Source organism: Haliotis rubra, unplaced genomic scaffold (assembly GCF_003918875.1).
Source record: "Haliotis rubra isolate DU_JTF1 unplaced genomic scaffold, ASM391887v1 Scf357, whole genome shotgun sequence".
NCBI lineage: Eukaryota > Metazoa > Mollusca > Gastropoda > Lepetellida > Haliotidae > Haliotis > Haliotis rubra.
The window spans coordinates 267,423-281,457 of NW_025767032.1; the positions used below are offsets into that span (position 1 = coordinate 267,423).

The 14,035-nt window shown below is 38.4% G+C and overlaps 1 protein-coding gene across 1 annotated transcript in view; it reads left to right on the forward strand.

Moving 5' to 3' along the window:
* The first annotated feature begins 5,069 nt into the window (after positions 1-5,069).
* Positions 5,070-14,035, forward strand: part of LOC124285266 (alpha-mannosidase 2C1-like) — a 64,971-nt gene continuing 56,005 nt past the window's right edge. Inside the window, 2 exon segments of the mRNA XM_046721462.1 lie at positions 5,070-5,173; positions 12,971-13,069. Coding sequence (XP_046577418.1) covers positions 12,972-13,069 — 98 coding nt within the window. The 5' untranslated portion in view covers positions 5,070-5,173; position 12,971.

Genomic DNA, 14,035 nt, shown 5'->3' on the forward strand with positions numbered 1-14,035 from the left:
CGATGTCCGACATGTTTGTTTACAAACAATAGGGTCAATAAGTTCGTTGTATTCATACATGGTGAATCGGTCACTTTAATTAGCGGTCCTTAATCTGTCATTTAAGTACGGTTTTGATGAGCTCTCAGTCAATCAGAATCGAGTATCACACATTGTCGTGCTAGAATGTGTTTTCATGAACAGAAATCAACAGAAGGTGCTGAGAACAAGTCAAAAACAGTACAAGACAATGTAATGAAATCTCAGTTTTCTATCTTGTACAACCTTTTTCATTTAAACATATTTTTGTGTGCCTGCATATTTTCATACCCATATGAGAGCACACCTACAAACTATGATAGACTACAGGTCATCTATCTACATTCATGGGACAGTCTCCAAATCTGACATGCAGGTTTTATTTAGAGTCTGCCTGTGATGAGCACTGACCACATTAATGATATTAAATTAACAATGTGAATATGTTTATAGATAGTGAAATATTGTGCTGTCTCAGTTTGCAATTGTTGTTTTTGAGATTGCAGCATTTTGAGATTCTGTGTATTAAATGTATCTGAAGATATACCATTATATGAATACTGGAACTTGGAGATAAATTATGTTTTCATGGTAACACTCACCAGGATGTAATGAGAATTGATTGTATGTATATGTAAAAAATTGTTGCTAGAAAGAGATTGTCAGACATTCCCTTAGTTTGTTGAAAGCAACAAGCAGATGGCTCATGTAACTTGTAAGGTGAACCAACATGCATCTGTGCCATAGTGATGCTGGAATACATCTCTGACAGGCAGTCTGGGATGTATGTTCCTCAGGGAACTGAGAACACAGTTTTAATGCATGCTGATGAAGTTGTAACATGGTAATGAATTTCAACATTTACTTGTGGCACTGAGTCTTTTGCTATGAAAGTAGTCTGTCATTTTGTGGGCAGTATGTGTTAAGGTTTACTTAGCACATTCTTACTGATGTAAAAATGACGTTTTGACAGATCTACTCTGTACATATGCTTATTGTACATGTGTATCCATTTTTCCTGTAACCGATGCATTGTAATTAGTCACAAGTTACTTTATCAACAGTAGACATAAAATCTGTGCTACCCTTTTGATATTCCAAGAGACATAATGAGGTGAAATATATATTCTTGGCCCCATTTCACAAAGCAATCTTAGTGGAAGAACTGTCATAATCCTATGTTAAGCTGAGAGAGTTAAATCACCTTAGAGCTAAGGTCACTTTGTGGAATGGGGCCTGGTTCATTTGGATCCCAAGACCCTGCTTAAGAGACATGACAGTTCATAATGTATTGGTCATCCTTTGAAGAACTTCTTAAGCAACCTGATGAATGTTGGACAGTCTGGTCAAATTAGGCTAGGGCTGGAACGGGTCCAAATTTCCTACCCGGATACATGACCTGGGTTCCCATTGTAGCACTAACTGTGAGTTATTCCCCTTCAATAAAATCAGTCATGGCCGAGCATAAGAGCGGCATCTGGAAATATTTTGAATCCATTGCATCAGGCACAAAGATGAACACATTCAATTAATTCTTCATTTATTAGTCGGGTCCTTGTTATGTGATGGGTATCCGGGTCCAACTCTTTACCCACCTGTCCTGGGTATCCTTAAATTAAGCCTTATCAAAATACAAGGAAGTGCAGGTACATATGGATCAATATATTCCTATTTGCAATTGTACTTCAGTATTGTGTTGAAATGATTTCAGGGCAATTGTGGTTGCATAATATGCCTTGATCCACCGACTCCATATTGTTTCACTCACTGAGTATCCAGCCTTTGATATTCCATGTCAGAAAGGATGTTTTCATCTGTTGATATAAAAATGTTTGTACTATAGAACACTTTGAAAGTTTGCTAATGAGAGTTCAAAATTAAGAAAGAAATCAAGAGGTCCTTTCTACTGCTGAAAATCATCATGTTCCCAGATTCCAATTTGTTGGAGAAAACATTGGGAGCAAAATAGTTTTGAACACTGAGCATTTCACAATCTATTGTTCATTTTCTTTTCATTGTTTGACATTAACTTTAATTTCTCCAACAAGTGGCCTTCATTTGTGTTGTACAAATGCTGATTGTGTTCCATGATGCCTTGTATCACATGTAGTTAGTGATATATTTGCAAATATTAGCCAAATTTCGTGATATGCATTATACATTATATCCGTCCATTATTTTCACAGGTGCTAGTCAGTTTGTCTTCTGATTCAGGCAAACCTACCTTGTCACATACACACATTACTGCAGTATTTGAATAGTCATGTTTGCAAGTTGCCTTATTTCATACAACACATATGTATTGGTCTTTTCTCATTCCACTTTTCAGTGTTTCAGGGTGAATGGTGTTTTGTCATGTTTTGCATGAAATGTCTTCTGAGTACAGTTTGGACGAAAGGAATACAAAGACGAAATTGTACAGAGTTTATTATCTGTCCTACAACATTTTCATCCTTTTGTCTTTTTTGATTGGAAAAGAGTTCATCCACAAGAACAAGAAAATATATTAATCCAACTCTAAGATTTTTGTACAGGCATTTTGACAGACATATTTTTTGTTTTGCAATCATCCTCTCTTTTTTTATCAAAATCATATCTTCTCTTGTACTTTCAAAACATGCTTTTGCTGTCATTCCCATTTCATAATTACTGATACAAACGACAGTTATTAAGACAGAAAAAAGATTGCATAATGATTTATATTAGACAGTAGGCTTTACAGGTTGCCTACAGTGTTTATATTAAGATGCAAAACTGATTATGTATCATCCATGTCACCCTGTCGTATTTCTTGTCTGGAGTTTGTAATGTTGTGAATAATGTACATTCCTAGCTCACACCAGATGTGCAGGATCATTCCTAAACTTTCTGTGATAGATATTAAAAGGTGTTGGAGGAGAGAGAGAGAGGACAATGTCATAGTGCCAAATGTTGATACATTTTCCAAGTATTATTCCCTCTGACATTCTGGTAATATAAAAGAAAGAATTATGATCTGCCATGAATATTATGAGGCAATAAATAAGGGAACATATGAAAAATACTTGGTTGAGACATACAAGATGATAGACCAGCGGTTGTTTGGTGATGTGTGATCACAATGTTAATCATTTGTTCTGTGACATGTGCTTTGAAATGTGGCCATGTGCTGGTCATGAATCAGCTGAAGTTAAACCACATTGGTCATGGAAAGTAGGTTGGTGTTGGTGACCTCTTCAGCAGATTGCTCATATGAGTTTCTGGTTCATTGTTCCTGGTCTATGCTGAAACACAGGTTACACATGGTGTCACCTCAGGCTGCTGACCTTGTTCGTAAAATGCTTCAGTTCACTCCCCAGAGAATGGATTTGATGCTAATATGACTTAACCAACTGGTGCCTGACAGGCGGTTAGGGTTGTATAATCCCAAGGGAGCTGAGAATCAGGAATTGAGTGCACTCAGGTCCATTGACAATGATAATGTAGTGTCATGAGTGAATATAATTTGGGGCATTATGAATGGAAGCATCTGTATTGAACAAAGCAGGGAACTTTATTCTGCACAACTATTACAGGAAGGGCTTATGTGTCAACATTAGCATCTATATGTCCCACTGGTATTGACAGAGATGAGACTTTTCTGTGGATCTGCGGATTTGATCGTGCTGGGTTCATTCTCGTTTTTCACTCATACCCATTCTTATCCCTGTATTGATACTAAATGTGGAATCAGTAATATTTATAATAACCTGATATCATACAGTTTGGCACTGATGGGGTAAGTAAGACTCACTCCCTTACTCTCTTCTCCTTACCATACCACACATACATAATCTTGTTGATTCAATATTTACTGTGATCAACAGCATTGCTCACTGCCACAGACACTGTTTACACTTTTGTACAAAATATGCAAATGTATTTAACAGAAGATAAATTGTTATTCCTATAAACTGTCTTTGTCCTATCTTGTTGATATTAAGCTCATCTTGATGAAACATCGTTGTGCCTTGGCTGTATGGAATCTAGCCTTGGCATCACCTCAGGAACAAATTGACCAATGAAGCTGAAATGGGGCTTACCAGTACCCAAATAAGTTGACATTTGGACTTGTTCACCCAAAAAATGTCATCCATGATTGTATAATGACCCACTATTGAGTGAGTGAGGGAATTTAGTTTAACGCCGCAGTCAGCAATATTGCTGTTATATGGCGACAGTCTGTAAATAAACGATTCTGGACCAGACAATCCTCTGATCAACAGCATGAGCATTGATTTACGTAATTGGGATATGATGACGTGTCAACCAAGTCAGCAAGCCTGACCACCTCGTATGACAAGCATGGGTTACTGAAGATCAATTCTAACCTGGATCTTCACTGGTGGACCCGACCGCCTCCGTGGTGTAGTCCGTGGAAATCTGCAATGAGAATAAACACATAATGTATAACATGGATAATTAAATAACACATAATCCTCAAGCCATGACACGCAAACATAATACTATTTATTTGAACTGAAATTTGGTTAAATTTCAAGACACAAAAATCAGATGTGCTGGTCTAAATGCCTTGCTCACATATACTAAAATAGTTTCAGTGCTGGTTCAAGGGTAATCAGGAAATTCACGGCATAGCATTTGTCGAACAATACACTCTAAAACTCACAGCAGAGTGACAAATAAGATCCTGGCAAATAAAATGACTGAATATGGAGGGATGCAGAGAGCTATTGTAAAGAGTATTATAGGTGCATATGGTAAATGCACTTCATGCTGAAATATTTACACAGAACAATAAAATATTAAGACATAAATTTGTTAAACACACAACAAACACAAACACTAGTGTATATATATTTCAAACATATATCTCTCACTCCCACAACATACATGCATACAAAAATATAAATAGACACACATACCACAAATCCCATCGTGAAAATAACTAACTGAATAAATAATATTTTTTTTAAAAATCACAAGGCCAAAAAGAAAATTAAAAAGGGTTCGATCCTGCCAATAAAAATTACCATTGTTTGAGCCACTTGGCCGGTAAGCTTTAGAGTAACCTCCCCTTCCTTCACGTCTCATCTCTGCACTTGACTGAGTTTGTTTTTCCTGCATGATAGAGAACATCTCAAGTACATGTCATCTTGCGCCTATCATATACAACGTAAGTATGTTAACCGATATGCAGTCTGTGATAACACAATGTATCGTGATTGCTTTTTATTGAAAGAAAACATGAGTTAAGACTGTCGTTTGAAATCGGTCATGGCTCCAACATCATCAGTATCGATAGGGACGCTAAAGACGATTGAGCTGTGACATCGTACTCGTGTCGCTTGTTAATTGATTTTCCTCATGCAATTTAACATTGTCTTGATGCTTGTCTCTTCCTTTCAATCTAAACAACGATGGAATCCAAAATATTTTGGAGAAATTTGGTAAAGGTTATTAAAATAAGACTGATATTAAATCTGTCGATGATTGATTAATGATAAATGATGAATGAGAATGATGATTTATAGAGTTCTTTCTCTGTTTCCGCCATTTAAATTTACTTCATTTAAATTTGGTGTTGATCATTTAAGACTGCAGTTACAGCTTGGTACAAACGAAACTTTGGACCCAGTATGAAATCTACCTCAGTGCAAGCATGTGCATTTCAAACACTGGCCCGATAACCCATGGCTACTGGCTAGCGACCAGTTATCGCCACGTACCAGTTATCGCCAACACCTGGCTGTATCGCTTGCATAGACAGCTTGATTTTAACTCTCGTAGCCTATCGCTTGTGTGATGTGTCAATGTGAGAAATACTACGGAAGTACAAGTAAAGCTGTCTGTGCAAGCGCTACAGACAGGTGTTGTCCATAACTGGTATGCGGTGATAACTGGTCGCTAGCCAGTACTATATTTTCTTATTAGTGTGTAAATAAAAATCAGGGTAGTCAGAGTGAGCTAGAAGATTTTTTTATTCACATCCTATTAAAACCAGGATATATATTAATTGCATCATTTTTGAGAGTCATGAGGACATTTTGGATTAATGGACAAGATACCAATGACAGAAAAATGATGTCATACCTTAGACAGGGGCTTGTCAAGACAATTTTCTAAAAGTTCAATTTCCATCAATCCTTTGAATGAAATTGTTGAAAGGATAGTTTATCTAGTAAAATTAGACAATACTAATTGATAAGAATATTCTGGGTCTAAAATATTATTTCTTTTGAAAATTGCAACAATTATGAATGATTGTTGTGTTTGAAACCTAGATTGCATGAACAAAAAGGAACATGGCTGTGATTCCATTGCAGAACACCCGATTTCTTACCATCTTCTATCTATACTCCTCCAAAATAATAATTTAGCAGCCAAACCATATCGGGATAAAATAGATTAACCGATTAAATAACTGATATGCAACAATGTGAATATAGAAGTGCACAAAATGCATGTGATAGGCACAAAAGTAGTGCATCAGTTAACTCAACAACAAAGTGATGTGAATCGCCCAAATGCAACAACAGTTGAAAAAAGTGTGTGCAAATGTGACCCAACATGTTATCGGGGCTATAAGCTGACATGATGTGAGAGGAGTTGGATACAGATGAACAATGAACGTGGTTAGACGACACCGAACAGCAAATGAGGTAGCATGGACAGTTGGAATGGTTGATGCCAACATGCCATAATCAGCTGTGGCAGACAGGTTCACAGAGACACTTCGTTCAGATCGTCCACCCATTGCAACAGCAATGGAGGATCATGTGCTTTCGTCTCTTCCTGCATAACTGAAAAATTAATGGCACATAAAATATACAGACTAATGACTTGCTAGTTACAACCAGTAACCCACCATTTTCCTTTCATCACCATCCGATTAGGTACCTGATTGAGAGTGTGGTTTCGAATGCCGACTCAGCATAAAAAATACAAAATGAAGTACTAGATTCTGTACTTCATTGTGAAAATGTGATGCCAAATCTAACACATACTCAACAAAAACAACTTAAGGACCACCCAATATAAATATCTAAGTATTATATGGATCATAGTATAAACTATTAAATACTTTAATATTGAAAATTGGGGTGTTCCTTAACTTTCCTTGTTGAGTATATGTTTCATTTGACCACTTTCTCATGGCATTGTGTATCCTTTTGTGCCTATCCCTTTGAAACGTTCTGATTATATTTACTTTGCACTGGTTATATGATGCATGTTCCCTGTGCTATTTCAACACATGCTTTGTGCCAGTTTGGAACTGACAGCTCCTCAGCAATGTTGTTTATAAGTTGGCACAGCAATGTTTGTTGATGAAACATCAAGCATCTGATGTCATTGTTTGAAGTTCAAGATAAACAGGTTTACCCAGCTGCAGTCATTTGTATGTTGAATTTATGTCCCTTTGCAATTATCAATGGCCCACAGAGTGAATTTAATGGCCTTTACTTGCCAGGAATGGCCCTTAGATTTTGTAAAGATGGTCCAAATGGCTATGAATAAAATTTCCATCCCAACTGCCCTTCAATGGGCAACTTGAAGTTAAGCAACACTGAACGAACTGTACATATATCTGCGTGCCATCATGTTCTTCCATTACACTACTTTATAGACCCATGAGAATCTGTTAGAATTTGTCTGCACCAGAAACACTTTCACGACCACCTTTACCACTCGCCCTATCTGTGTCTTCAGTTACCCTTGCTTGTCGTATGAGGCAACAAAGGGATTGAGTGGTCAGGCTTGTTGATGCATGTCATCATATCCCAGTTGTGTAGATCGATGGGTAAGACTTCCGCCCGTATCCCCCCTAAATTTTAACATTTCCTTGAGGGGCATTTATATAAGTTGATATGTCTTTCAGTATGTTCTGATACAATTAAAGAAACATGTTAAAACTCATCCTTATCAGATGAGAAATATATATTCAGGTGATATGATTTGACTAGAATGATATTTACAGGGGGATACGGGCGGAAGTCTTTCCGATCGATGCTCCTGACGTCAATGTCGTGTCCTGAACGGATTATTGACAGACCACTGTCATACAGCAGGTATATGGCATTAAATAACAGACAAACAGACAAGCTCATTTCTGATGTCCCCGGCTGTGATGTAGCTGGAATATCGTTAAAAGTGTCGTAAAACTACACTCACTCACTCACTCACTCACTCACTCACTCACTCACTCACTCACTCACTCACTCACTCACTCACTCACTCACTCACTCACTCACTCACACTCACTCACTCACTCACTCACTCACTCACTCACTCACTCACTCACTCACTCACTCACTCACTCACTCACTCACTCACTCAAAGAGATAAAGCAAGGCCAGGTTGACTGGAGTCAGTATACTGTGTCTGAGTGGGGTATCCATGTTTAAATATGGCGTGGTATCCCGGTTGGCTAACCCTGGGAAGCCAAATTCAGTCTTGGCAAATTTGTTGCTGGTAACTCAGCAATATTCCAGCAATATGTCTGTGGTCCATATGTCTCTCGCCTCCTGAAGAGGTGGTGGGGTAGCCTAGTGGTTGAAGTGTTCGCTCTTCATGCTGAAGAACCGGGTTCGATTCCCCACATGGGTACAATGTGTGAAGCCTATTTCTGGTGTTCCCCACCGTGATATTGCTGGAATATTGCTAAAAGCGGCATAAAACCAAACTCACTCACTCACTCTCCTCCTGACAGACAGGTTCCTGTGTGCACAGTGAGACACTGAAGACTGACCCTAACTGGCCTTCTGTCTGGATTAACATGGATTAGATAACCAGTTTGGGAGGTTATCATCACATGACCTTGCTAGCATTCCAGTTTGTGAGTGTTTTGTTGACAATGCATGTTTGAGTTGCATTGAGTTGCAACTGTGACCCACTTGAAGGATCTTGGACATCTCACACACAGCGTCTCTGAGGCTCCCTTGTGTGCAGGTAGTATTGAATGGTTTCTTGTATTTTCAGGAAGGGCAATATTTGTGGGGCTAGAATAAGATTGTTGTTGATATTTCAGGGGTTTGTGCACATGTCTATACATCTGAAGGTTAGTGATGGCTGATAGCTGCAATGTCACTTTGACAGGCAGAGGTTGGGGACTAGGATTATTTGTGCACTGAGGAGAGGAGGTGAAGTGGAATTTAATGTGGTGTGTGTGTGTGCGTGCGTGCATTTGTGTGTGCATGAGTGTGTGTTTCAAGTGTTTATGTGACTGTGGCAGATGGGTTGTGTCTGTGTGCCTTTCCCTTTGTGTGTGTCTGTCTTTGTGTCTGTATGTTTGTATGTGTGTGTCTATTTGGCAGCTGATCTGTCTGTCTGTCTCTCTGTCTGTCTGTCTGTCTCTCTCTCTGCCTCTCTGTCTGTGGTGTCTCTGTCTGTGGTGTCTCTCTGTCTGTCTCTGTGTCTCTCTCTCTTTCTCTCTCTCTCTTTCTCTGTCTCTCTGTGTCTGTCTATGTTTCTCTGCCTGGTTCCTGGGTCTGGACTAAGGTTGGTTTTATTGTTTGAGCCAAGTGAACCACATTCAAACACAGTATATTGCTAATTCTCTAGGCAAACAATTCTGCCTGCCATTCTCTGGGTAATCAACTTGAGCATGGTGGATGATGTGGTTCCACAGAGTAGTGTCCATTTGATGTTAAGTCAGCCTAATGCCATGAAGACATTAGTCACTATTGGACAACAATGTCATGCTGAAGTCATAATCATGATCATCATACCCACCTATTGCAGGAAGTTAACTGTTTGACCATAGTGGTTGATGGTCAGGGAAGTGGTTCAGTCATGGTGACTATGAGAAAGGCAGGATGACAGTGCATATAAACTTTCTTCATCATGGCTTTACTCCATGCCAAATTTTGTGTTCTTTATGCAAAGCTATTTGTATTGTCAGACAGACAAACAGAATTAATTAAACAGGGGCGGATACAGCTTTTTGAGAGGGTGGGGGGTGTTGTACACTATAATTATGGTGTTGTACACTATTGAGAAGGAGGGGGGGGGGCACACTTAATTTTCATGAGAATTTCAGTGGTCAATTAATAAACTTTCTGGATCAGCCTATGTTAAGAAATACTAAAATCTACTTATCCAAATGTTGTGAATGTTTAGACTTCATCAAGTTGATTACATTTTCCAGATTAATTGCAACTGTTTTCGAAAAGATCTTTGACTTTAGGAGACAAAAAATATAAATATATATACTGAACAGCAAAAGAAACGCAAGTCTGGCTTTTTCTGACAACCCAAATTATGTCTAATCATTTATTCTATAGAAAACACTGTCAATGTAACAGCTAAAAGTTGCTGTTGACATTGAATTGCAATAAGTTCAAATTGATCACAGTCCGTCAAATGGAGAGATACCCCTGAACGCGAAAAGTGACAGTCTCTTTAGTAGCGCGTATAGCCACCTTGAGCTTGCACACAGGCCGTGCAACGTGGCCCCATTGAGTTCACTAGAGTCTGAAAGAATGCCTGAGGCAACTGGTTCCGCTCAAACACCAATCTCTATTCCAACTGTGCAAGTGTGAGAGGCTGTCTACCTGCAGCAATCCTCCGTCCAATTTAGTCCCAGAATGTTCAATGGGAGCCATATCCGGGGAAAGAGACGTTAATGTTGTTCTGAGCCAGATAATCCATCGACACCCTTGCTGTGTGAAGACTGCAAACGTCGCTGGCGTTGTTGACGTGCCAAAATTGGCCCCACATATGGCCTTCGGCAGTGGATTCCAGCAGCCCGAAGACAACCCCTAATCGTATTGCTTGGCACTGCTCCCCCTTGACCCAAGAACAAAGGCTGCTGTTACTGTTCCTTTATAAAGGATACCTCAGAGTGAAATGCATGCTTTTCATCCATAAACTTCGATGCACGTGCTAAAATTATGGTTTTGCTGCACTGTTGGTGTGTTTGTGCGAATGTTTCGTATGGACGTCAAATTGCATGACATCATCTCATATGGGACTTTACCATGAACGTTTCATAAACATGAACGCTTACCTTCATGAGATTTCATTTTTTCAAAACTTGCGTTTCTTTTGCTGTTCAGTATATTAGAAAACTATAGACATTTCAGCAGTTGTTTTTTTTTCTGTCCGTTAAGATGTATTCTGCTATGCGATCATTCTAATGTTTAGCTCAAGAGAGAGTGAGTATTTGTGGTTTACACCACTTTTAGCAATATTCCAGCAATATCACACTACAGACTTCACACTTTCTACCTTGTGAGTAATCACACTTCGGTGTGATGGGCAAGTGCTTTAGTTTAACAAAAAGGCTGCCCCTCCGCCTCTTCGCCCAACAGTGTTGGTGTATTGTATCCACTGTTTTTATTGGTCAGTATGGTAGTTTGCATTTAGTGGAACAAAAAAACTGCACCTTTCAGATTTCATGTTTTTGAAATATTACTCTTTTTTTTATGTAGATAGGTGAATCAAATATTTTGAAAATGTGTAGTTTAAACTTTAATTCACGGAAGCAAATTAGGATATCCTTAGCTTATAGTACTACTGTGGGTTCCTCAAGGACATCATGACTTACTTGTTCACAAAGCTGATGACACAGGGTAAACATTGCTGACTAAGGGGTTTTGTGGAGAGTATTTTATCTTTGACAAACAGTTCGGTTACAGTGACTAGGTCAAGGTGTTCAACATATTCAAGGTAGGGCAAGGTCAAGTACAAATGTACTCTAGTACCTGACAGCGTATACAGCAACGTGCAGTGAACGTGGACAAAGTACTGTCACTATGTGTCCCAGTCCACCCAGCTGTGAATGGGTACCTCGTTAGGATGAGAAAGCCACAATAACTCGGTGCGCCTAGTGGCTGCAAGAGTTGTATACTCCCCAGGGAGTTGAGATTGATAATGCAATATGCCGTTGAGATTGACATCCAATGATCGAGGGAAAAAAATACCAGCGCCTTGAGCATGCACTAGTGCGTGGATATGTGCGCTATATAAATATTCTATAATAATAATAATAATACTCAGCCCTACCTCTGTATTTACTACATGTCACAAGAGTAACGTATTCTGAATGGGAATTATTTTACCATAACTAACATGTTCATTGTTGATTGATCCTGCCTGAGTCAGGTATTGCATAAAACTAAGGGGATCGGGTGGTCAGGCTCGCTGACTTGGTTGGCAGATGTCATCGTATCCCAAGATAAGATAACTACAGATTTCTTTTGTTATAATACTGTTCTATATCGTCTTTACCAAAACTCAAGCATTATATAATATTTTATTGAGCGGCAGGTGCAACCTGTTTTTGTTTGGTGCAACAAGGTGACGGCCTTAGGTTGCACTAGGTGCAAGTAGGTTTCATTTCCTTTAATTGACCCTTGCATTTTTTCTGTATTGATACAAGATGATATGTTTAATAAATATTCCTACTAGTTGTTTAATGACACTCCTGATCCAGTATTTTGTGAGTCCAATATCACAAAATGAAGCAGTCTTTCAAGGTTACTTACTACTTAAGGGTCAAGTTTAGAACCTTGCCGTATCTATTAGATCGGCTAATCTACAGCCAAATACTGTAGTGACCAGGGATTTACCTTGAGTCCTGTCTTTTAGGGTCCCTGGGACTCATACTCTTAATTTTCAGGGTCCTGGACAACAAAATAGGGGTCTCAGACACTTAAATGTTATTATATATACTGTTATTGTATTGTGTATCATGACCAGCACATTGTTACAGTAATTGAATTGCAAATGATACCATAACCCAGCTCGTAGCAAACTCTTTGATACCTTATTGTTACTTGATTGGAATTTTTACAAAAAGTATTTAGACTTTTTCTGCGTCCATGTGGATGCGCTAATAAATTCTCTAGCGTCCATTGTCAATTTTTATGTGTATAGGGTGCAGGAATTCGCGTCCTGTAAATCCCTGAGTGACAGATACTGCTTCCATGAATGTTGCAGTTGTCTTCATGTTCCTGTTGGTGTGTTTCAGGATGGACCACCCAGTGTTCAAACATCGGAGGACTACTCTGGAGAGGGCCGAGAAGTTCATTTCTCCTATCTACTTCACTGATGTCAACTTGAGGGGAAAGTGAGTATGAGGATTTTTCAGGGACTCTTACTACTTTCAGGTTTTGACATGAGTGAACCTAATAATGAATCACAGTTTTAGTCTGGTTATATTTGCAAGACAACTCTCTTCTTGATGAATGACAATAATACAAGATACATATACAAAGATATGAGATGACTGTATGTGACTCACAAACAATACAAGATACCAATACAATGATCTCATAACATGACTGAATATGACTCACAAACAATACAAGATACGACGATCTCATAACGTGACTGAATATGACTCACAAAATATACAAGATACAACGATCTCATAAAATGACTGAATATGACTCACAAAATATACAAGATACAACGATCTCATAACATGACTGTATGTGACTCACAAACAATACAAGATACAACAATCTCATAACATGACTGAATGACTCACAAAATATACAAGATACAACGATCTCATAACATGACTGTATGTGACTCACAAACAATACAAGATACAACGATCTCATAACATGACTGAATATGACTCACAAAATATACAAGATGCAACGATCTCATAACATGACTGTATGTGACTCACAAACAATACAAGATACCATGATCTCATAACATGACTGAATATGACACACAAAATATACAAGATGAATCTCATAACATCACAAAATGTACAAGATACAGCGATCTCATAACATGACTGTATGTGACTCACAAACAATACAAGATACCATGACAATGACGATCTACAAGATACAACGATCTCATAACTGTGAATATGACTCACAAACAATACAAGATACCATGATCTCACCATGATCTCATAACATCTCATAACATGACTGAATATGATTCACAAAATATACAAGATACAACAATCTCATAACATGACTGAAGATGACTCACAAAATATACAAGATACAACGATCTCATGACATGACTGAATATGACTCACAAAATATACAAGATGCAACGATCTCAT